Genomic DNA, 24978 nt, shown 5'->3' with positions numbered 1-24978 from the left:
AGCCATTTTGAAATTATCTCAACGTCACTCTTAAGAAAGTAACTCCAACTATACTCTGCGACGTCGGTTTGTTGCTCCGCTTCTCAGTAGATCACATGTAGAGAGGAAGGAGCTGGCAGATAACTTTGTTCATAAAAAGATAAAAGACAATGGTGACAAGGGCATCGATAGGTAGTTGATAATTTTGCAAGTATTATTAGTAAGTCTATGACTAAACGTACACTGCATCGCTTGCTTTCCGTCATTGTTTTTCTGTTTTACTCAGGTTGTAAAAGCGCGATCTTACGTCCTAAATCGGCCATTTGGTTGTTACTTGGATTGGAGTTTAGCGTCCCTTTCAGCACTAAGGCTAAATGAGGCGTGGACTTACAGTTTAAAGTGGAATCCAAACCACCGTAATGCGTTAAAATCTCAATATTCTCCCACTTGCAATCGAACTTGGGAGTCCGTACACCAAAGGGACGCACGCCAACTATACCAGGAACTTCATGAACTTTTGAAATGCTATCAAATATTTATACTGAAAGAAAGGACATAGCAATGCATCCAATGTGTAGAAACAGAATGTAAATGAAGATTGGTTTTCTATATATAAAAATTGTTTCAATGTCTTATTTAAATTTTCTTAACCTTAATTTGGAAGAATTTAAGGGTTCGTAAGAAAAGCACTAAAGTGGTATCTATATCATTTTTCTTTCGAAATGCTCTTATATTACAAACTCCTTTAAGTGTGTGATATCGCAGATGTTTCAGAAAAAAAAAGACACATTTTTCATGTACCGTAACATTACTATTGGAATTTTTAATTATATGTATGATCTTCAGTGTATCCACCATGTTCATTATACGACACTGGGCACGAGGGATAGCATGAGCTATGACCTTGAAATCCGCCACCAACACACTTGAAAGGATCAGGCAATCGTAATAGTGTTGCTAACTGCCGCAGCGGTGAACTAGAATTTGTCGATTTGAAGCATTTCTGGGAAGGGATAACAGACACTTTGAATCAATCTGCAGCCTGCATTTCTCATCTTCATTTAGAAAAATCTGAACAATAAAGTAGCATATTTATTTAATAAGATGTAAAAGTGCACTCGGTCCGTTAGTTTCCTTACTCGTTTATTTTTTTTAATACATGATGATCGTAAAGTAAGCTAAAATAACTAAAAATTATATCACATAACACCACCTATATTTGCAATCCATTCATTCTGGGGACCACGACTCATGTCCTAGCCTTAGGGAAATCGTAGCTACAGACCTGTCAACTCCTTCCCCTCTCATACAGGAAAGTTTGTCATTTTCTCTGGTAAAATAAAGTGGTCCTATTGGTACCCTCCCTCCCGGGGTGGTTATTTATGACATGCAGAAGCCGAACTGGACACAGTGTTCTTGTGTTCAGTGAAGAGTGGTTCTTTGTGCATAGTTCTGTGTTATTTTAGTCTGTGTTGTGTGCTGGTTTGTTCCTTTTTTAAAAAAATCATAATGGAGGGTAAGAAGAGCGGAAAACTCGGAGGATCAAAAGTAATTCACAGCCAAAGCAGAGAGATTTTGGTTAATGTTTATGATTTTATGAAGAGAGAGGCTGGTTTCAGTAAGTACACTAAAACGTGTTTTGAGTGAGCGGGAAAAAAACAAAATCACGGGAACGAGCTTTTCTACTCCGAATAAAAAGCGAGCACAACGAAAAACAAAAATCTCAGTGGATGATTTTGACAAATGCGTTATTCGTCGAACAATTAATGAATTTCATATTGTTCACGGTCAACGACCTTCTGTAAAATCACTGTTGCGAGTACTTCGAGAAAAGATTAATTTTAATGGAAGCACTTGGTCTTTACGGAAAATAATCCGTTCCTTAGGATTTAGATGGATTAAGGCTGAAAACAATAGACGACTACTCATTGAAAAAGATGAATTTCGGTCAAAGAGGTTGGCTTATTTGCGATTACAGAACGCAGAACCGCCCCATAATTTACATGGATGAGACGTACTTGCATTCATCGCACACAAAACAACACGCGTGGAGCGATAAGAAGAATACAGGTTTACTCACACCAATGTCTAAAGGACAACGCGTAATAATCATGCATGCTGGCGGAGAAAACGGTTTCATTCCAGACGCGTTAGTCGTGTTCAAATCTGGAACGAAATCTGGTGATTATCACGACGACATGAATTATGAAAACTATGAAAAGTGGTTGAAGTCACGGCTAATTCCTAACTTGCCAAGTAATTCAGTTCTTGTGATAGACAATGCACCATATCACAATGTCTGTTTAGATCCTTCACCGACATCATCATCTCGTAAAGCTGTAATGATCGATTGGCTTGTAAGACACAATATTCCTTTCAGAGAAAATATGTACAAACCAGAACTTTAATCAAAGCCAATAAAGCTCGTTTTCGGATATTTAAAGTAGATTCGCTCCTTGCTGAATATGGACATCCAGTTCTTCGTTTGCCCCCGTATCATCCTGATCTAAACCCGATAGAGTTGATTTGGGCTGTAATCAAAGAATATGTAGCAGCAAGAAATACCACTTTTTCCATTATCGATGCGATGAAACTCGCCGAAGAGAAATTTACAATGATAACAGCGGAAGAGTGGAAGGCTAGGTGTGATAAAGTACGAAGATGTGAACAAGCATATTTGCAAATGGAACCTCAGTTAGACGTTCTTACTGAAAACGTTACAATAAACTCAGCCGAGGACAGTGACAGTAATAGTGACTCTTCTGAAGAAAGTGACGACGAGACGGAAGACGATGATGATGAGATGGATTGTATCGACGGTATTGAGCCTTTATAAATACCTGAAGCTACAGGTAAGCCTATCATAATATATATAAGTTCCGTTGTTACTTATGTTGAAGGTTAGTATCGGCATGGGTTAGAAACACCACCAAAAAAATCTTCCCTCTCTCTCCACTGTCACCCTCGCAGCGATTAGCGTTCTTCCTACCTCCTGCTTCTCATAGCTCATGCTATCTCTCGCGAGCAGTACATACGATGAAGGGATACATACATACTCTCGTAAACACTTATCATTAAACGCTAATCTCATTTATTTTGAATACTGCTAGTTAGGCAACCCTCACAAGTCTACAAGGATCGTGGTTGTTGTTTAATCAACTTGAGCAAAAAAGTCCCATGGATTGACATGATAGTTATTATCCCATGATGCTTACGAAATCATGTTTATTCGAAACTTTTATTTTGAAACTCCAGAATGCCATTTCTTGTATGGAACTGGGTCCCGTCTTGAAGGAAACATTATCCCCTTAAAGAGTCTTTGATAAGCTTACTCGCACATTTTTGAATGTTAGTGCATAACAAAGACAAGAACATCAAAAATTTAGAAAGGCAGCCAGATAGTATCTGCAAAATACTATTACACGAACTAATAATTGTTCTCAGTAACTTTCGTAGTGTACAGAGTGTCTAACAGTTACGACGTCATAAACTGCGCTCCCAAATTTCTAGTTTATAAGAAAAGATGTGGAAATATTTATGGGTTTGATAACATTTTATAGATTCTATCCCGTTCATTTTATAAATTTTAAGACTTCTAAACTATGCTATCCATGTCAGAAGTCTCACAGAATACTTTGATCAATAAGACTAAAATAGTGAGAGATACCGAGACGAGGTTTTCTACAATCAATTCAGCACCCAAAGAATAGGTTCCAATCTCCTCCTGTTATTCTTCATTGAAACCTGAAGTGGTTCAAATTAGTCAATGCCGGTTTCAATGCTTATCCCCATAAAACGCAAACAGTAACAGTTAACGAGAAGCGTTTTTTTTTTTCAAACGATTCGGCGTTTCAAGGCAACTTACCATGATTATCCCGAATACTTTACCAAAACCAGACGTGGCTCAAATTTAATGGTACTGCCGATTTCAATAGTTTTTCAAAAAGCAAAAATGGTAACAGGTATCGACATGCGCTTTTCTTGCAATTTGTTCAGCGTCCCAAGAATAGATCCTATCTCCTCCGTTAACCTTCTATTCAAACCGAAAGTAGTTCAAATTAACCATTTCCAGTTTCAACATTTATCGCCATAGAAGAAAAATGAAGCGACAAAAGGTAGGTAATATACAAGAAGCAGTAATTTTCTGTAATCGATTCAGAATGTCAAGGGAACGTACCATCACAACCCGCAGCACACTAACAAACCGAAAATGGTTGAAATTTACTACTACTACTACCGATTTCCGTAGTGCAAAAACTGTTTAAGATATCTCGAGATCAGATTTTTGCAGTAGGTTCAGCTACCCAAGAGTATGTTCTATCTTCTCCCTTAACCCCCTATTCAGCAGTGGTTCTAAAAATGGGCCCGCGGACCCCTAGGAGGGGGTCCGCGACGCCTAAAAATTGAAATGTATTATAATAAAATGGAACTCAGAGCTGTTATGCAAGAAGTATTTTTAAGATTAAGAAACTGCAGCTGTAAGCAGTACGAGTACAAAATAACTATTCATCACTTCCAGTGCTCAAGGATTTCATTCATTCTTCGGGTGAAAATCGGTGCACGAAACACTTGTAGGACACTTGAGAGCATTAGCTACAAGTTTTCGAGAATATTTCCCTGTTCCACAATCTGGTAATGGTTGGATTGAAAATCCTTTCACTAACGTAAAAATTCATGGTTTACATGATATGAATCTCTCTAACGCAGACAAGAACTGCCATTGGAAGTATCCTGCGATACTTCATGAAAAAAGTTTTCAAAGAAAATGAACTTTGTAGTTTTTGGTTGCGTGTGCGTTGTGAGTATGAAGAGTTATAACGCAGACAAGAACTGCCATTGGAAGTATCCTGCGATACTTCATGAAAAAAGTTTTCAAAGAAAATGAACTTTGTAGTTTTTGGTTGCGTGTGCGTTGTGAGTATGAAGAGTTATCTAAAAAGGCACTATAACATTTGATGTCTTTCTCTATCACTTACTTATGTCAGCAGATCTTTTCTGCTCTTTGCAGTATTAAAAACTTTACGCGAAATCGTCTTAATGTGAAATTGGACCCAAGATTGATGGTGACAGAACTTATTCCAGATTTCAATGCAATTATGGAAAAACAAAGAATTTCATTCCTCACATTAGTGACATTGTTTATCAAGTGCATTTCCTTAAAAAGAAAATCAGTCTTGAAAGTTACTGCATTCTCAATTGAAATTTCGTTCACTAGGAAAAAATCATGTCTTTAGAATAAATTACTTATTGCATTTTTCAATAGAAATTTGAAATTTTCCAATTGAAATTTTTCTTGTCAGTGGTAATTCTAATATATATATATATATATATATATATATATATATATATATATATATATATATATATAATATGTGTATGTGTGTGAAATTTCAAATAGCATTGCAAGGGGGTCTGCACATTACTTTCCGAATGAACATGTGGTCCGCGTTATCGGAAAGTTTGAGAACCACTGCCCTATTTATCCAGAAATGGTTAAAATTAACTATTTCCGGTTTCAACATTTATCGCCACAGAACAAAATCAGTAAGACATATTGAGTAATGACTTTTTGATAATGGATTCAGCGCCCGAGGTTCCATCTTTGATCTTATTAATCTATTGCATATGGATTTTACCGGATATATTGACACTTCTTGCCGTTAAATTAGCCAGACTAGTCTGAGTATCTAGATTCTACAGAAAAATGACGTATGTATTTTTATGAGGGCTGTTCATTAGTGCTCTTCGAATATCTCCTAGAGCTTCCGATCTCCTTTTCTAGGCTTACCTACGATCAGTTGATTAAAATTACTTCACCAAACGCCAGTCTTGGTATGAGTTGCATAATAAACACAGGGTGTCCTCTTGAACCTAGTTTGAACATGTGCCAAAGATTTGAATTCAAGACACCATTTCACAAGATCGATGTAGTGAAGCAATATCTAGCTTCTTCCCGCCACATTACTGTCGAAAAACTCTTTGTCTAATGCTGTTTACTGGTTGCACAAGATAGCAGTGATCTTGAAAAGCCACACTTTCGTGCAAGTGGTCGCATATCTGATTGAGATTGATATTTTCATTTAAGCGCTTGAACATGTCTTTTTTAAACATATATCTGAAAATGCGCTATATTCTTCTCAAGACAACGCTGAACATGGCGTTGCATAGGTAGGAACTGGTTCTCCGATACGTCCTTTAGGATGGCGGGATACGTTCTTTAGGATGCGAATTATGTACAGAAATAGTCATTACGATTTTTTAACTTGATTTTGTTATACTCTGGTCATTTTCACATTCTTGAGATTCGCTGAATGTTGTCTACAACGAACAAGTTTCTTTTTCCATACCAACAATCGACACACGATCAGTTTTACGAATTTTACTAAGCTTTATTATGACGAAAAGGTTGTTATTTCGAAAACCCCACACAGGATTGACGCTTAAATTTCCGGGACCTATTGGAAAATTCAAAGAGGTTGTTTAATAAATAATTTGTTCGTACACTAATAGAATGTTCGTACGCTAATGTCATTTGTGTACGTAATCATAAAGTTTTCTTTTTATGCATACGTCATACTGACAGTAATTCGTTGTTTGACAGTTGCTTAAACGGAAGTGTTTCGTGGAATTCGTGGTGTAATACTTTTTTTCTCTCTCTCTCTCTCGAAGGGAAACCAGCGAAGGAAATTCAAGGGAGGACTTTGCTTACATTGGGTGACATTATGTCTATAAAATTATTCGACTTTGGGTGAATTAATTTAAGCGTAGCAGAACCAGTACTGAAGATGTACCACGTCCTGGAAGCCCAAAATCAGCTGTGACACTCGAAATTATTGATGATGCCCAAGATTTGGTTTTACCCGCAGACGAATGAAAGTGTGAGAATTGGCAGAAGCCACAAGCATCTCAACTGAGCATGTTCACTTCATTTTCCATAATGAAGTAAACATTTTATAACACGCAAGATTGGTGCCGCGTTCACTTCCTTCAGAGCGGAGAAATAGCTGTGTCGCTCACCAAAAGCTGGCCGTGCTGCGATTTCAACTCCTTCAACATTCTGCTTATTCGCCAGATCTAATTCTCTCGGGCTGCCAAATATTTCCGAAATCGAAACTTTCCTAGCAAGATGAAAATTTGAGATAAATAAGGGGTCATAAGTGAAGTAAAGTATATTTTGAAAGCCTCAAATAAAGTAATTTTTGTGAAGAAGTCGCAAAGCTGGAGAAACTTCGAAGGACTGTGTCGAAATATATATATATATCACATCAAACCCCTCGCATCCTCTGTAATAATCAACAAACAAGCTGTAATTTGTGACTTAAAATTACGCGGTTCCGCAGGACTTTTTTCACTTCGTTTCTTGAAGCTCAGCGTTCCTGTATAATACGTTGACCTACATTTTAAGATGGATGGTAATGGGTTCAATTTTCTCAAGGCTCGCACCAGGAATCGAACTTGGAAACCCGTGTACCAAATACGCGCGCTAGCCTCTACAATAGTGCGAAGGACAATATTTATTTACTTTTCCATGCATCTGTCTCCTTTATGCAATAACAAATCAATTGTGATATGTTACTATGATTAATTTTCATCATGTATTAAAACTGCAGTCAATGGTTTTCATCACAATGAGAGGCCTATCGCTACTCTCTTCTTTTGTAAATATTTCCCCATATTTATAATTTCTTAGATAAACATTGTTATGCAGGAAAATATGTCATAAACTTGCTCTCAAACTACGCACTTTTCCTTAAGTCTCTTTCTAATTTCTAAGGAATTATCTCGTGAAAATAGTTTATTTAAAATTCTATGCTGGCTTAAACAACTACCATTGTCAACCAACTTCGTCAATATTCATTAATGTTGGAACGATATTAACTGTAAACCATTTTACGGTGGGTTAACCTCACACGTCTATTGAAGCTGCACAAGACAAACAGAAACATGAATTAGCAAGGTGACAGGGAATTCCTAGTTTCTTAGTAAAAATAAACAACCATTTTGAAGCGCATGTAATGATAAAACACGAACATTCAGTACGAAAACATTGAAAATACACAAAAGCCAACATATACATGTATACATTTATATACGTATTTTTATTCCAGTTTTTCCCATGCAAACATTGCATGAACATTACAGTATATAATAAATGGCAAATCCTGTTAACTATTACCTTATGAGTAAATTGAGTTTCAACTTATATTTCTTTAAATGAAAAGAAAGAAAGAAAAAGAAAAAAATATCTGTGGAAAACCTGTACTGATAAAGGGATTGTAAGCTCATTAATTATATTCCTGAGTTTTCTGCCGAACATTTGTCTGTAGAGGGATGCTATTTAACACGAAGGAATTTAACAAAGTCTATCAACACTTACAAAATCAGGAAAACTCACTTGGCGAAATATTACATTCTGAAATATTACCAAATACATCATGATTTTTTTATAGATATAAAAATCTTGTTTTTACATAATTTAAAATAAAAATCAAAGTAACAAACAATATAATCTCCGTAACATTTGTTTTTCAATCAAAAGTATATATAATATATATAGATCAGAAAAAAACTCTCATCATTAAAACAATGCAGAATACTAGTCAGGCGACTTGATACCTGGAAATATTTCTCACGTATTACATTGTTAAAAACCAGTATTTGCAATAATAATGATGATAAAGTTTCAGACGATCATCACAGGAGTCCATTTTCAGGTCAAACTTCTTCACAAACATATAGCATTAAACTTCGTACATTTGACAGAAAATAGTATTTCAAATACGTGAAATAGCAGAAAATGCAACTTCTTTTTTACTATTTATTACTGCAAAATATTTACCGTACATTTCTTCCCAATTATTATAATTTCAGTCATGAAAATTTTCGAAATTAATTCGATTTAATTATAAAACAAGAAAAAGCAATAAATAACAATGGCATATCAATCTGATCAAAATGGAGACACTTTTTTTTTTTTTAGCTATCTGTTATAATATAATATTAATTAAGTACGTATCTGAAGGTGAATAATAATAACTGTTAAGACCAAGATAGTATGCAAGAAATCGAGAAGGTATTGTCAAATGTTAATGCTGACAGGTTTAACACTATCACACTGGAAACAATCAGATTTATTAATAAGGAAGTACAACTTAAACAAAATACCTATGAATATACAATTTTTGAATCTGTAAACACAATATTTACAAACATGATTAAATAAAAATGTATGGCCATCATAATCGATACAAGTACTTCACAGACCTAACCAATTGTGTTATGCGTATATATATGCAATATATCACCGGCTCTGTGATGATCAATTTAAATAACTGTACATGTTTTCCAACATTAAAGCCGAAATACCCACATGCACCATTGGAAGCAAACAAGACTATGTTTACTCACCTAACGCAATGACTCCCGCATCTGACAAGTAACATCTCAACCACATAAAGCAATTTCTATGAAGCTTTTTTTTTTCTTCTCTAACAACACTTTCTAAATACTCTGTCACAACTAATAAAAGATCTGTACAATATCTGTTCTAACAAATTTTAAACGTTCCCTACAAGCAAAGGCTTCATCTGAGCCATAGTTTCAACCTCAATGCATCTACTCCATTTAAATAATAACGAAACAGCCTTTTATCCCGGACAAAGCCCAAATTCTCATACAGTCGTAACGCCGGCTTGTTGGTGATTTCAGTCTCCAACACAACCTATGGAAATAAAAGAAATAGAATTTAAATAATGTTTTAAAAAAGATATATAGTTTCATAATTATATACATATATCAGTCCGATGTAAGGGTGAAAATATAGAATGTACATTAGATCTGTTTATCCATGATACATGTGCTGAATATTCGTGCTGATAAATGCCAGCGAAAGCTGACTCCTACAACGGTCACGTAATGGCGCTTTCCGATGTCATATAGTTACTGTACAAAAAAAGTGCATGGAATTTGGATTTATCCTTTCGAAAAATAGTATAATTCATGCGTTAAAAGGAGCAGGAAAGGCAAGGAGTAAGGCAGAAACAAACCAATACCAGTCCTGTTGTAAGTCATATACGAGCTACTAGCCGGAAAGTGCAAGTTCTTGTTACAGAAAACAATCCAAGTATATAGAGAGGTATTTAGACATTGTTGAGACATCCCGCAAGATAATTCACACCACAATTTATTGTGGTCTGGGATTGGAAAAGTTTTGAAAGGAAGAAGTTCAGAAACTCTAACCAAATACATTCCACAACGTCGTATCAATTATCGACGGTTCTACGAGCATCATTTAACGGGCGAAAAGTGGAAATACTTTGTCACACAAGACAAGGCATATGTGGAATTTTCTATAAGACTTCCAAATATAGTATCGTGAATGTAGGGAAAGTTTTGATATGGGATTAATGATCATTGGTGGTTTGTTCCAATGGAAAATTAAAGATATATCATGTTGTCAAAAATACCATGATGAATTTCAATTATTACCCGATTAACGTTTTGATACGCATTTATCGTCATGATATTCCTAGTCTCTATGGGAGAGAGGCAAATAGGGTATGGCTGAATCAAGTCATGGCTTTCACCCCAATTCTCATTCAACAGCCTTCTTCCTTCTACGAATGGTAGAAGCAACTGGTATCCATCCCATTCTCTTCTCCCACACCCCAGTGAAATCTCCGGATGCCTTACGATGTGCCTTTGATCTTCTCAAACAAGTCATCGCACTGGGGAAACTACACCACTGACGACCACTTGTGGACAGTCTCTGAAGAGAAGTGGTTGCGACTAAACATGTCTACACTGTATGGAACCCTCCAACCAATGGAAACTTCGATACCGTGCCACCAAATAGATAATCGATGGTGGCGTCATGGAATTCCCTGAGGTAGGTACATCTCGAAATCGTCGTTATAGACTGGAAACAATCTCTGTATTTCAGACAGTATTTATTGGCTTTTCTCTTTTCCATTTTATTTAGTCACCTCATTTATAAAGTTCTCTCATTAACCATTCCTATTCACGTATGAATTTAAAAAGAAAAAAAAAAGTGTACTTCGATATCAGTATTTAGTCAGACAAAATGTCTAGGTCAGACCATTTCATGCTGAAAGCTCAAATAACTAGGAATTGCGTTAAGACAGATACCAAAAGATAAGGGAGAGTAAGAGTAATTTGAAATCAACATTTACAGAAACAGGAAATTTTGATATACTTCGTGTTAGAAGAAATGTCAGGCCTATACAGTTTTAAACTGAATTCAATCCATTAGTAAAGCACTTACCTCTTGTGAGTGGTCCTTGGTTCGATCCCAATTATATAACCTTGTAGAAGATCTTAATTGAATTTTCTCGAAGTTCTCCCGATTCTCCAATATTATTCTATCAATTCTCCGTAATTATAGGTTTTTTTTTGTTTGTTTGTTTGTTTGTTTGTTCAACTGAAAATGTAATTTCATTTCAGAATAGTATTCAGAAGGGTAGGGTGTTTGTGTGTGTTAAGTTGCATATGAAACTGAATAATGAATTACGAATGGAAGTCAACAAGTCAGGGAAGTATACTATAGAAACAAACGTGAAGAGATAGTGAATCAGAACAAAGAAAATATATGAATGAGGATATAAAATAAATGGAAATCAGAAAATTTTAAGATTTTTAACTTTCCACACGATATATTCTGCTGGGTATCTGAAGGGTCAGGTCACTTAGGGTTGGCAATGATTAACTTAAGTTTAACGCCAAGTATGTCGATATACAGATGAAGTATTGTGTTCACTTGTAGTTTACCACAAATTGGAATGCAATGGCTAAGTAAGTTATGATACTAGGTTTCAAGAATTTTACAATACGGAATAATTGTAACATCAATAGTTCTGTAATACTAGCGATGTTATGTGCTAGTAACTGAATGAATAATACAATAAGAGATTGAGTTATAATAGTTACTACGATTTAGTAGTTGTTTATTATAACAAGTTACGCCTAAGCATTTTACTTCATCTATATTTGAATTTTACTATCCAATCATGCTCTAACAACATAATCTTAAACGGAACAGAGTCAGGGACGGGGCGTGGTTCTGTAATCCAGCTCTCTTGAAGGCGAGATAGTGTAGCGGGGAAGATTTACAGCGAGGGGCGATCAGCATGATGACCTTGTGCACTCGTCAACTACACAGGATTCAAGCTCCGGTTGTGGTTCTAAGCCTACGTTAATAGAAGGTCCCATCCTTCATAACCTTGGTGTGTGTAAAGAAAAAGATTGTCTTAAATATCTAGGTAGCATTACTGGTGAAAATCTAAAATATGAACGGGAAATGCATAGTTTGGTATTTGAAATCAAATCTTTATTATTATTATTATTATTATTATTATTATTATTATTATTATTTATTCATAGGGAACAACATTTGGTAAGTGTTCTGTGATGCGAACAAGTGAGGGATATTGCCAAGCTCGTTGACTTTAAACGATATTGCCACGTATGCTGCTATTGAGTATGGGCACGTGCCGTGAAGGTCCGTCATTATTTCAACATGGAATTATAAAACTCCACAAGTTTTGTGCGCGCCCGGGTAAAACTGCCACGAAAACATTTTACATATTGTAGCAAATATGTGGGGACAATTGTTTATTTCGTGCATGTGTATTTAAATGGTACAAATCCATGCATTAAGTGTGAATGTCCAACGCTAAATTGAGTTCGAATTTGTTGCTCCTGTTGAGATCATCTTGAGCTAGTGGTCAAGAAAGCAAAAGCAGGTTTGAGTACATTTAATTTATTGTTGAGAGGGTGATTCGATTCGAGCTTCCGGCGCTGATGTAACTTAGCACTGAACAGCGAACATAGATCTGTCCTGAGTATGGCGAGATGAAGCTCTCTTCCTTCATAGGCAGCAATTTTCGCTGCACCGTATGCCTCTTTATTACCAGTTATACCAACATAGCTCGGAACCCAGCATTTTACCTCACATCCCTGTGCTAACAACCCATGGCCTGACAGGAAGATTTGCTAGATGGAAGGATGTTTACTTTCCACATTAAGGAGGCTATTCAGAAGGCTGTGAGAGTCGCAATAGATTAAGATCCTGTGTATATGACATGCACAAATATAATGTAAAAATTGCACTTCTTGGCCAACACGAATTCCATGACTTATCCAGGTTGCGATTTACAAATTTTCAGGTGTATACACAATACAGAAAAAACTTTTTCCCGAACGGGGTTGTTTATCCACTATTATGTAGATGTATATAGTGTGTATGTCAGTAGATAAGTTTTGCAAAACAAACTAATTTATTTACGTATATAAATATCTTCTACCAAATAGCCGGGTAGGACAAAAAGAAAAATGACTTGTGAGAAGTAAAAGTCTGTACTTAAAATTCCCGGACTTTTCCAGGTTATCCCGTCGGTGGGAACTCTGTGTAGTCACAGTAAGTGAACTCAAGAAAAGGGGAGTTGGGTACTCTTTTCCCGTTTAGTCTAGAGAGAGATTCTCGACGTCTGTACTGACACGTTATGATGTCGCTAATTCTGTGGAACGAGATCGTTATGCCAGTATCGAGGTTATGATCTGGGGGTGCATCATGTAAGGGGTATGGACACCACTATGTATGTTCATGCAGGATACTATGTCGGGTACGACCTACTGGACATTATCCTGCAACAATATGTGCGACTTTTCCTTTATTCGCATGGCTCTAGGTTTCGTCTAATGGACAATAATGTCCAACCACACAGAAGCAGATGGTGGAGGAATATTTGGAACACAAGAATATTACATGACTGGAGTGGCACTATACTCCCCGGATCTTAGTCCGATTGAACATAGCGGAGATGAACTTGGACGACGGACTGAACCCCGCAATTGCCACCTGGTCTCTTGATGACCTCCAGCGAGTGTTTGTACAGCGGGGGACACTTCTAAATGGTACACCTTAGCCGTAAATCTCCATATGGCTGTACCATTTAGAAGTGTCCCACGCTGTACAAGAGAGCATGAATTGCCACAAGAGCTGCTAGATGGCCTCATCCACAGCATAGGAACACACATTTTGTTAAAAATCCATCGGACTGTGTCAAAATCAACAGGACAAAAGTAAATGTCTTGCAGTCGCGATTTGTTGTGTTTGTGTGTCATTTGATCTTCACTCTTGTCCTTCAGTATTTCTCCTATATGTCCGATTCTACAGGTCGACATTGGACCCCATCTTCATTCGTGTGTCACTTACCATATCCGCGTGCCCTTTAACTTCCAGACAAGAGTCTTATGTAAATCCACACTGAAGATTCAAAGGTCTTCATATTTAGAAGTAATAGGTGTTAATGCATGTAGTTACTACTTGTGTAATTAATTCCTATACATCCAATCTTATCTCCTTACTAAACCCTTTCTTCTTACCTGACTTAACAATGCTCACAAAAATCAGTGAAAATTCGACAAGTATTTCGAACGAATTTATAACAAAATAGAGAAAAGCAAGGAGAGTGTCTTTTAAGTTTATTTGTATCTACAGTATGTTCCTGTCGTACTTATTATTTTCAAACTTTTAGGACTTCGTTCTGATAATGAATACAGGAAAACTCGAAATATTTAGCTAAAAGTTTACTACAACGCATTGGAATACGGACAAGATTAAAGCAATTTTATTGATTTATTTTTATAGTTGGCTTTCCTGCGCATAAATTACGAACATTCTATAATTAAACCCTGTAAATTAAAGGATAGTACTGATGATTAAACATTTGGTAGAATGAGAAAGCGCAAGGAAATGAAAGAATCCATGGGCAAGATGCCCACCAAATTGCAGACTGGAATAAAATCTGAAATCCTGCGTACGACATGTAAGTGCTGTATTACTGAGACCATTCATGCCAAGCATTTCTGACATGTCTCTCAATGTTTAAGTCTGGTTTAAATTAATTTTATACCATCGCATTTTGGTCCCTTTCTGTTTAGCAGATTCGTTGTCTTTACATTGAACACATTTCACCATTTGTTATCTTGTCCTAAAAATGTGTAAACCACGATTTTATTGGTTAACACGGTGCTAAAGGACTAAATGGATGGTATTTCTTCTGAAATTAACTGTTTTAGAAACATCATGTCAACCTAGCAATTTTGTTGAAAATATAAATAATTCCCTCTTTATGGATATTTTATAAATTCGAAAATGCTGTAAATCCTAATTGTTTCAACAATTCTCAAAATTTTAATTATTTGTAAAGAATTTTATACTCACTTCATCTGCATCATCAGCTACCATTGCTCGAATGGCTTTAAGAACAAGATTGGATCCTGTAACGAAATATGGAAGAATGTATATGCACAACTAAGTAATAAAAAGGAAAATAATAATTACAAAAATACTCATACAGAACACTTACCTCCAATCCCTGATTAAAATTCTTTTATCTATTTGAAACAACCTGGCAAATAATAATAATTCACCTACTAATTCAAATATAACCACATCTAATTTCATTTATCGATGCTGCATATTGGAATTTAAAAAAAAAGGAAAAGAAAAGAAAACGATCTTACATGAGAACGAGAAAATCACCTTTGAATTACTCAAGACTTAACCATACTTATGATTTTTGTTCCAAACAAAAACCTAGATATTTCTGCATTAAAAACTCCTCGCAAATTATAACAATATATCTATCTATCTATCTATCTATCTATCTATCTATATTCTAATTTCTGTTTAATTTCTATATGAAAAGCTATATTCTTTTCTAATAGTGCTACGAATATGCACCGAGGTTAAAGGAGACGTTGAAAAAGTGAAATGTCGAAGGCGGGGGGAAATAGCAAAACCCCGAGAAAACCGATGTCATAACAAAGTCTACTTGGCGGGATTTTCTACTACTATTAAGCAGTAACTTAATCGAGTAAGAAAGAAAGAAAGGAAAGAAAAAAAGAGAGGAAACGCAATTTGTTTTAGACTTTCATTTTAGTTTTATTACTAATACTGTGCTGGAACGCAACTCAAAATTGGAACCCAACCCAACTAGTTCTAAAACTATCCCATCTTGGTAAGGCACGCACACACAAAAGTAGTAGACTAAAACTGCTGGAATAATAGCCCAATTTCTTTCTATGAAATTTGAAATAACATAATTTCTACTTGCATCCAGTTTCTTTAAATATAATTCTCAAATTCCAAATGAAATAAAGTTGTGTACCTTTGAATTCACACCTATAGAGGAATTGGTGTTAAAAATCAGTTGTTCCTTCCATTTGATAATATAATAAAAATATCGCCTTGAGCAACTGTGCATAACGATGACTTTATATTGAATTCTTTTCCATGAACTATACTTTTTGAGCCCAACGTGCATCCTTTCATTTTTGAATCCTAGGTATGACTGAAAACGTCACCTACCTTTAGTACTAGATGTCAAATATGAATCAAATGAAAATCTCTATCAGCGCTTTTTTACGTACCAGAACTTTTACTTTTAAAAAACTGGTTCATTTTGTAATACAAATTTCGAACTCTTCTTGAGTTTATCTTCCGGGTAAATAAAATACGTAAGGATAAAAGATGTTTTAGGTTGGTAGATAGAGAGAAGTTTATCTGAAAATACAACAGCGAGCTGACAAGTAGTGAGCCTATCTATAAAAGAATAAAAAAAAAAAAAAAAAAAAAAAAATGAAATGAAATCTTTGAGTTTTACGTCCCACGATCATGCCGGTTAGGCTAAAGGAGACGGTGATGATGAGAGATGAGTGAAATGGTGGAATGAAGTGGGAGGAAACGGGAGTACCCCGAGAAAACCCACGAGCACGGTGTTCGTCCACCACAAAGTTCACTTGGCGGGGGCTGGGATCGAACCCGGGACCCCAAGCACCAGAGGTGAACGCTCTACCACTGAGCCACCGCGCCCCCCTATAAAAGAATAAAATGTCTGAATTATAGTGAACGTATGTTTTATAATACTTTACGTATTCTTCACACCTGTACGTACTTTTCTCTTTTCAGATAGTGAACGAATAAGAGACGCATATGACGAGGTTAAGACGACACAACGCGCAATCAGAGTTCCGAAGAAATTTATCGAGGAAGATCACGAAGAAATATCGCAAACACCGGGGAGGAAGCAACACAGCAGTGCTATTCAAGCGTAGCCGCCGCCAGAGCACTACAGATGAAATATAATAGCGAAGACTTCGTAGCGTTTGTGACATGACGAAATCTAGGTCCATCATTTTGATCCAGAAGAAAGCAGCACGCGAAGTAGTGGAAACATCAGTCATCTCCACCCCTAACGAAATTCAAAGTGCATGCTTCCACTGGGAAGGTGATGTAAGCAATTTCTGGGATGCAAAAAGTATCCATTCTTACTGATTTCTGCAGTAGGATTACGCAAATTTAACCAGTCAACTGCGAGATACTACTGCCTAAAAGACACGAAAAATTGGAGAAAAAGTGTCATTTTCTATCGTGACAATGCTCTACCACAGATTTTTCGAGTTGTTCTTCAGGCCTGGAGGACGCGCATCGACTTGGACCATCTAGACATTCCTTTCGCATATCCAATTATAACTTTCTTTTAGGTAAGTTATTGACTAAACCTGTATTCTTTTCCGTCTTCATTGCTATTACTCATCTCTTTTCACTCTGATGTCAGATTTTTATTTTTATCAATACGATATTTGATTGTTTCAACCACAATGAACTTCATTCCATGGCCCACCAGCTTTCTGATGCATCCACCAGAAGTTGTGCCACATATCGTTCTCTTTTCCTTAAATCCAACGAGGCTGCATAAAAGTGGTAATACTTCGGAAGATGTATTCTTTCTACAGTAATCATCAGACTGGTACGTCAAATCTGTGACGCAAATAAATGCAATCGACCCTGAGCTTAAACAAACTATATAACATTACAATATTGTATTGTGTTAGACGATGTGTTCTGTTGAAGTCTGTGTCTGTTTTACTTAAAGGTAATGGAGATTGACTTGAGTAATCAGTATCATGTATGAGGAACAAATAAAACTAATCTTCTTATTTAGTATGAGTCGTTGTCATTTAAAAGAGTTCTACTTACTTTTAATTGGAGTCGTAATTTCTTTACTCTGAGTTCTGTAGACGATGATGTAATATCCTATTCAAAATCTAAACTCTCAGAAACGTTAGCTCTGAATTCTAATCGAAGTAAGAGAGAGATATTTCACAGATGTTGGGTTACCACATTTTAGAGTATAGGACTTCAATAGTAAGTACATCTATTCCACTATCAAATCAAATGACGAAAACAGATTATATATATATATATTATCTACTTCCTATTTTATATATGACCCAAAAGTGAACTTTATAAAGTACAGGGTTATTACAAATGATTCACCAGGTTTTGAAGTCTTATAACTTCAAATATTAAGTGTCCACCTATTTGTACTAATAACCAATCGAAAGAGCATACTTTAAAGTTTTCTTTATGTCATTACAGGTTCCGTTGTGACTCACCAGGTGGCAGGGTGATAAATTTGCAAAATGGCGAATAATCAACAAAAAGCATTTTGTGTGATGGAATATGTGAAGACAGAATCCGTCATCACCATCTGCCAAGCCTCCCGATCTTACAGTTTGTGATTTTTTTTTTTCTGTGGGGATATGTGAAAGACAATGTACGCACCACCTTTGCCGACAACATTGGCTTAACTCAAGGATCGCATCACTGCTGCGCTAGCGAACATTGACAGGAACATGCTCGAACGCGTATGGGCTGAGCTTGACTACCGCATAGATGTGTATCGTGTAACACAAGGAGCGCACATAGAACATTTGTAATGATTGTAAGAAACTTGAAAATGTGTTTTTTCAAATGATGTACCAATCATTATTTTGTATGTAATTAATACTTTGTGAAATACATTCATACAAAACCCGATGAATCATTTGTAATAATAACCCTGTATATATAAACTAACAACTTGTTTTTCAGGTTATTTTTACCCGTCTTCTGGTAAATATGAAAGAACAGTTAAAAAAAAAAAAAAGTTTCATCATCTTCTACACCGCAATAACAAACAAGATATTTGTGAATTATGCTGGAAAAGTCACGAGTAAATTGCAATTATTCAACACTATTGATTATGGATACCTACCTATTTTTCTTTTCCTATATTTTTCATCAACAGCCAACATAGCAATATAGCCCCTCTTCACTACTTTTCTATGTACATCCAACTTACACACTATAGCACCAACACAGTTATCTCCATTCATAGCCTGTAAAAAAAAAAAATACACTGCAGTTAATAAACACGAAGGTTCTAAAAGAAGTAGCAGCTAATATGTTTAGTCTTATTTAAAAAGCCTTGCAGTGGGAAGTGAATGCAACAAACGCAAACGTTTTCTTCTTCTTTCAAAAATTCTTAAGGCAGTTAATTTTTTAAATACTTATCATTTTTCAAATGTGTAAAAATAACAGAAACTTATGAATAATAAAATCTACGAGCAGGGAAATATGCTGGAAACTCATGAAAATCTGACAATTGCGACTTGGAGAGAGACACTTTTCTAGCATATAGGAGATTGGATTCATGTTTGCTCCAATCTATAGATCAAATAGATCACACAGAGAATGTACTCGTTCGCAACTGGGTATATTCCATTGTTTAAAAAAAAAAAGCCTCCGTTTATTTATTTTATTTATTTATTTATTTTTATTTATTTATTTTTTTTTTTTGCTTTGCTTTTATATATTGTAATTATTTCGACAACATACTGTTGCCCTCTATGGATTTTACTTAGATCTTTGATACAAATTTAAAGAATGTATTTAAAACCAAACCACTTTGGCGTAACGGCTCGATTTGTGGACCTGAGCCGCTCCATGCCATCTGTTAATGACTGGTGGAACTACGTTCAGCCTAGCGATGAACGCGGCGTATCGGGAGCTTTCTGGACGTAATGGCCATCACGTCTTTATTCTCCCGTTTTGCCTCACTGGGGAAGTACCGGCCGGGAATCAAACCTGAAACAACGCGGACACGAATCCAACACTCTAACCACTAGACTACGGTGTCCCTAAAAGAATTTATTCACATTCTGTAAATCAAATGTACCACAACGAACTTCTTGTAGACATGATTCACTGAAACTTTGTGGTCTTCTCGGGTATACAAAATCTGCCATCTATATCTATGTTTTAATAATATGCACTTGAAAAATGCATGGGTTAATAGACCAAACACACACAAACTACATTTTAATATAAATCTGCAAAGTATTAATAACGCATTAATACACAAGGTCGGCTTATATACCCAAGACGACTTAACAGGTTCAATTTCATACGGGTTTGTTGAACCGCATTCAATTTAAAAGATACAATTATTTTTTTTAAAATCTGTATCAAGTATCTCGATAAGGTTTGCGGTAAGCGAATTTGGTGCATAGCTATTTACAAACGCAACATGATCGTACTTTTAAAAAAGTCGATTTTAAATCTCATTCTAATCTTTAGTCGATATTAAATCAATCGAATTATAACAATTTAAATCCATAAAAACATTTGATGACACTTTTATTTTGACAATGTACCAACAATATAAAAGTTTTGCATCTTCAAAAGGTAAATTTCATATGTTCAATCATGTCAGAGTGACGACAAAAAAAAAAAAAAAAAAAAAAAAAAAAAAAAAAAAAAAAAAAAAAAAAAACCTTTTGCAATGTGCTATGAACTTTACCGCAAATAAACCCTTAATACATGTTTATAAGAATATTCGCATAAGGGTGGGAGTCCGACCACCGAAAATTCCACATGACCCATTCCATGCCAAATCAACACCCTTAAACTGCTGAATTTTGATGAAAACTTGGTACAGTTATTGGTACCACTAGAAAGTTATTCACACTGATATTTCAGAATGATACATGAATGGTTTCGAAATTACAGGCCCCTGAAGCTCTCAAAATTGCGTGTGTGACATTTATACGATTGGTATTTGGGACTGATTTACAGGACCTAGAATGTTGGTTAAGGTGTCATTTTAAAGCTTAAGGAAAGAGCTTTCAGACAGCATATAACACTACGGAATTTCTTTCAAAAAATACTTTTTTTTCCGTAAAATTCCAAATCTTGTATTTGATTTTCTAAAAAAGCACATTTTGAAAATTTTCAAGAAAGTATTAGCGTCATCCCTGTTTGTAGTGTACTATAAAAAGAAAACAAAGAGCATGCCAGTTATAGTGTAATTTTAGTGTCTCGAACACAATGGTTGTATACTGCTTCCAGCAGAATTTATTGTCTTTTCGAGAAAACAGTTGACTGAAAAAAATACACTAAGTACTATTCTGATGGATCTAGTGCACACTGCAAAAACAAAAAGAACCTTTTAAACTTATTTTCATAAAGCTGATTTTGGCATAGTGGCTAAATGGCATTTTGCTGCAAAAGCTCATGGAAATGGGCCTTGTAATAGAGTTGGTAGCACAATCAAGAGCTTGGCAGCCCAAGCAAGTCTGCAGGATCCATTGATAGTACAAGTCTTCACCCTGGCAGCGTGAAACTTTAATCAAGTGTATTTTACATTTGTCAGTCAAGAAAAGTCCCCCGGGCCAGCAAAATTCTTATAACATCGGTTTAACGAAGCACAAACAATTCCCGAAACAGGAATTTCAGGCGTTCAATCCCGCAGCTTCAGATACTCTCAAACTTTCTGTTGAGGTATTTTCGTATTGTCAGAGTTTATTGGGATAGACACAAAATTCGATAAGCTGCCACTGGCGGACATAAGTGTTTACATAACTGCAATCTTTTAACAAGGAGCGGTGGTTGGCGTATGTTCTGGGGAGAGATGAAGCGAAAGTGACGTTTCCCTATTCAGCTGGCCCATCTCCATCTTTTGCATATCATAGGAAGCTAGATGTTCTTTTGGATTCTAACAGTGCATGTACAGTGTAAGATGAACCCTGTGATCCCAACAGGCCTACTATACACGTTGACTGAAAAAGGTGTACAGTGACAATCGAAATTGCCTTCCAAGTTCACTCCAAATTAAGTTGTAAGCAATATCCAGAGAAGACTTGAACTTCCAAATATGGACAGAAATCTGGCCAATATTCTATTTTGACACTGTGGTTTGTTATTAATATATCCTAATGTTAATATACCGGTATTCTTATTTCTGTCATGTGATCTTTACTTTCTGGAGAACCTAAATTAACGCGATTTTCTACTTAACATTTACACGTGGGAACACTTGTAACACATGATCGCATGCTAATTTCACAATAAAATTTTGGGGTTACACTCATTATAGTATGAATATTGTTTCATGATAAACGTTTCGGAAAAAAATAAATAAATAAAACATTAGCTTTAAACTGAAACCTGTAACCAACGCCCTAGGTCCTTTAGATCAATTAAACTAATGTCAGTTATGTGATTTACGTTAACTGCGATAACTTTAAAGCCTGTAATTCCGAAACCGATCTACAAATCGCCTAAAACTTTCCGCTTGTTTCAGACACTGATGACAACAGTTAGTATATAAAATATCACTTCAATCTGTAAGGATCGATTCAAAACTGTGCATTGATTTGACATGGAGTGGCTCGCCATTGAATACTAAAAAGAAAGACACTGGAAAATGTACTGAAAATATATATACATAGATAACCTTAATCTTTTTGGAGCTCTTCTTTCAAGCCTATATATCAGAATATACTACCTATAGTTGCAAGCAGAAACTTTTTGCAATAAAGATGCTACCAGGGACTGTAATACTTCGGGTAAAAGCATCTATGGTCATACACAGCTATCATAAAACAAAAACATAGTGAATTTAATTATTTATCTTAAAGATACACATTCATGGATCTCAAATGAACATATTATACAGACTAAAGTAGTAATTGTACCATACCTTATATAACCTACTCATTATCATCAACCCTTACAGCAGAATCAGGTTGGTTCACTGTTTAACATCAAAACTGATTTAGAAAACTAGAACGTATATTAACGTAATTACGTTGTTAGTTGAACGTCCCATAATTATGTTCCGATGCTATGCGAGACGGTGATGATTAGATGGATGATAATGGTAGAATGGAAAAAATCCATGCACAAGGTGTTTGAATCCCACAAATTCCATTTGGCGCAGTCTAGGATCGAACCAGAAACCCATACATCAGATATGAGTGCTCTACCACTGAGCCAAAGCAGTCTCCTAACATAAAACTGCTTTTAATAGTAATTCGAAACTTACACCAATCTACCATACACATATGGTACATAATTAATTTAACAGCTTATATAGTTTTACTTATGTCATCATCCTGTCATAACATTGACTTAACGCGAATACTTTCACAAAGTAAAATAATTTAAATTTGTTGTGATTTCCATGAAGCAGAAGGCTACACAACATGATGGTAGGCTGCTCCTTTCCGACAAGCCATTTGAACTTTAGGTTTAAGATAGAGATACCAGATGAAAACATGGAAAAGGCACAACTTTACTAAAATTGTTTAACTGCAAATATAATTTAAAATATTTAATACTTTTCGTAAATTTGAACATTGTGAGATAGATCGCTTTTAAGTGCAAGGCTGATCACTGCCATACACAAAAATGCCAATGACAGTACGAAACTGAACTGTTTATTAATTTATAGTATTTTGTGTCGATCATATAGGGAAAAAAGATCAGTGCACAAATGCACAAACCATAAGCACATTCCTTCTGTGCGAGCAAGACAAAGACGTGAAGTGGACCTTTCTCTCAAGGTAAAGTTTCATTTTAATATACTTACCAAGAAACATAATTTCGGCCAATTGTGTATAAAATACCTATAGGTGTATATGGAATATGGTTCTGAAAGATCTTTTTGAATTAGTCTCATAATATCTGGCATTTGGAGCTCTGAATCGTATGACACATACTTGATTTCACTGTCTTTCGCCGCACTTCGATTGACACATTCACCTGTTTCTGTCAATGATGGATTCACATTTATTTGCACTTCATTCGCATCTGTTGACTTTATCGTTTTGCTTTCGTCACTCGCTCTTTCAATCGAGTGTTTTTGCAAGGAAGTTATAGATTCACTACCGACCGTGCCTTTCTCACTTTCTGTCCAAGTCTTTTCACACTTTCCACAGTGACTAGACGCATCAGCTATTATTTCCGACTTATTAGCTTTGCTTGATACATTTGTCTTAATAGAACAATCGGTTATATGAGGTACTTCCACACCAACACCTAAACCATTGACCAATCCATTAACACCAGAGTTACTTTTCAGACAGAGCCTTTCTCGTAACTGAACAGAAACTTGAGAAACGGAACTCATTTTATCATTTGCATCCGGCGAACAGATCTTGTCCGATGGCATTATTCCTGAGTTGCAACATCCACCCGGTATTTCCTCTTCGTTTTTCTCGTGAACACAGCTAACCACTGAACTACTAGGCTTAAACTGAGTTTCTGATTCCAATGGTGCAACAGGCCTTTCTGGTTCTCCGATTTGAACATCGTCGTCCATTCTGTTCTGATTTACAATTTTCTAATAGATCCCTACAGTCCACGCACCTCTAGGATTACAATTTTTCTCACACTATATACGCATTCATAGCGACTATTTTTGGCTAGAGCACAGTTTCTAAAGTTCAAATATATACAAAATTTATCCCACCATAGCATGCATCCATACTAATTTTTTTTTCAACCGCAAAGGACTATGGGACGGGACAATGTGAGATAATATATCTTGATTCTAAAAGAAACTATAACTTGACTATAATATTAACTAATGATACTCTTTTATTAAAATATTATTTTAATTATTGTTACAATATATTTAGCGTCTTTAATTTATGTCTCGTTTTCGGAACATATTTGATTTATAGTATTCTACATTGATTATATTAGTTTCTCAGATCTAACTTCCGGTTTTCATGGCTGGAGGAGCGTAAAGGAGGATCGAAAGGCATTTGTTTATAAGGTACGAAGTACTTGTAAAGGATTTG

General features: G+C 35.7%; 3 protein-coding genes across 5 annotated transcripts in view; 2 read left to right on the top strand and 1 right to left on the bottom strand.

Annotated features, from left to right (window-relative positions):
- Positions 1-1916: 1916 nt before the first annotated feature.
- On the top strand, positions 1917-2387 carry LOC145661066 (uncharacterized). The gene has a single exon (XM_081726507.1). It carries the CDS (start codon positions 1917-1919, stop codon positions 2385-2387), a length of 471 nt encoding a protein of 156 aa, XP_081582633.1.
- A 5605-nt stretch (positions 2388-7992) lies between these two features.
- LOC145695118 (uncharacterized) lies at positions 7993-24670 on the bottom strand. Its single transcript, XM_081772036.1, has 4 exons — positions 23763-24670; positions 19104-19227; positions 15224-15279; positions 7993-9700 (listed from the first exon to the last, which is right to left on the bottom strand). The coding sequence occupies exons 1-4, from the start codon at positions 24492-24494 to the stop codon at positions 9563-9565; spliced, it is 1050 nt and encodes a 349-aa protein (XP_081628162.1). The 5' UTR covers positions 24495-24670; the 3' UTR covers positions 7993-9562.
- A 146-nt stretch (positions 24671-24816) lies between these two features.
- The window catches only part of LOC145695120 (cytochrome c oxidase assembly factor 6 homolog), a 250445-nt gene continuing 250283 nt past the window's right edge, over positions 24817-24978 (top strand). The window contains exon 1 of one of the 3 annotated variants that reach the window (XM_081772038.1): positions 24817-24953. The gene's annotated coding sequence lies outside the window, so the exon portion shown is untranslated. The remainder of the gene's footprint in view (positions 24954-24978) is intronic. The other 2 variants (XM_081772041.1, XM_081772040.1) reach the window with 2 other exon arrangements.

This window comes from Thermobia domestica, chromosome 9, assembly GCF_964235325.1.
Source record: "Thermobia domestica chromosome 9, izTheDome1.hap1.1, whole genome shotgun sequence".
Taxonomy (NCBI): Eukaryota; Metazoa; Arthropoda; class Insecta; order Zygentoma; family Lepismatidae; genus Thermobia; species Thermobia domestica.
The sequence above is the reverse complement of the archived record's forward strand: the minus strand, read 5'-3'. Positions and strand labels throughout refer to the sequence as shown.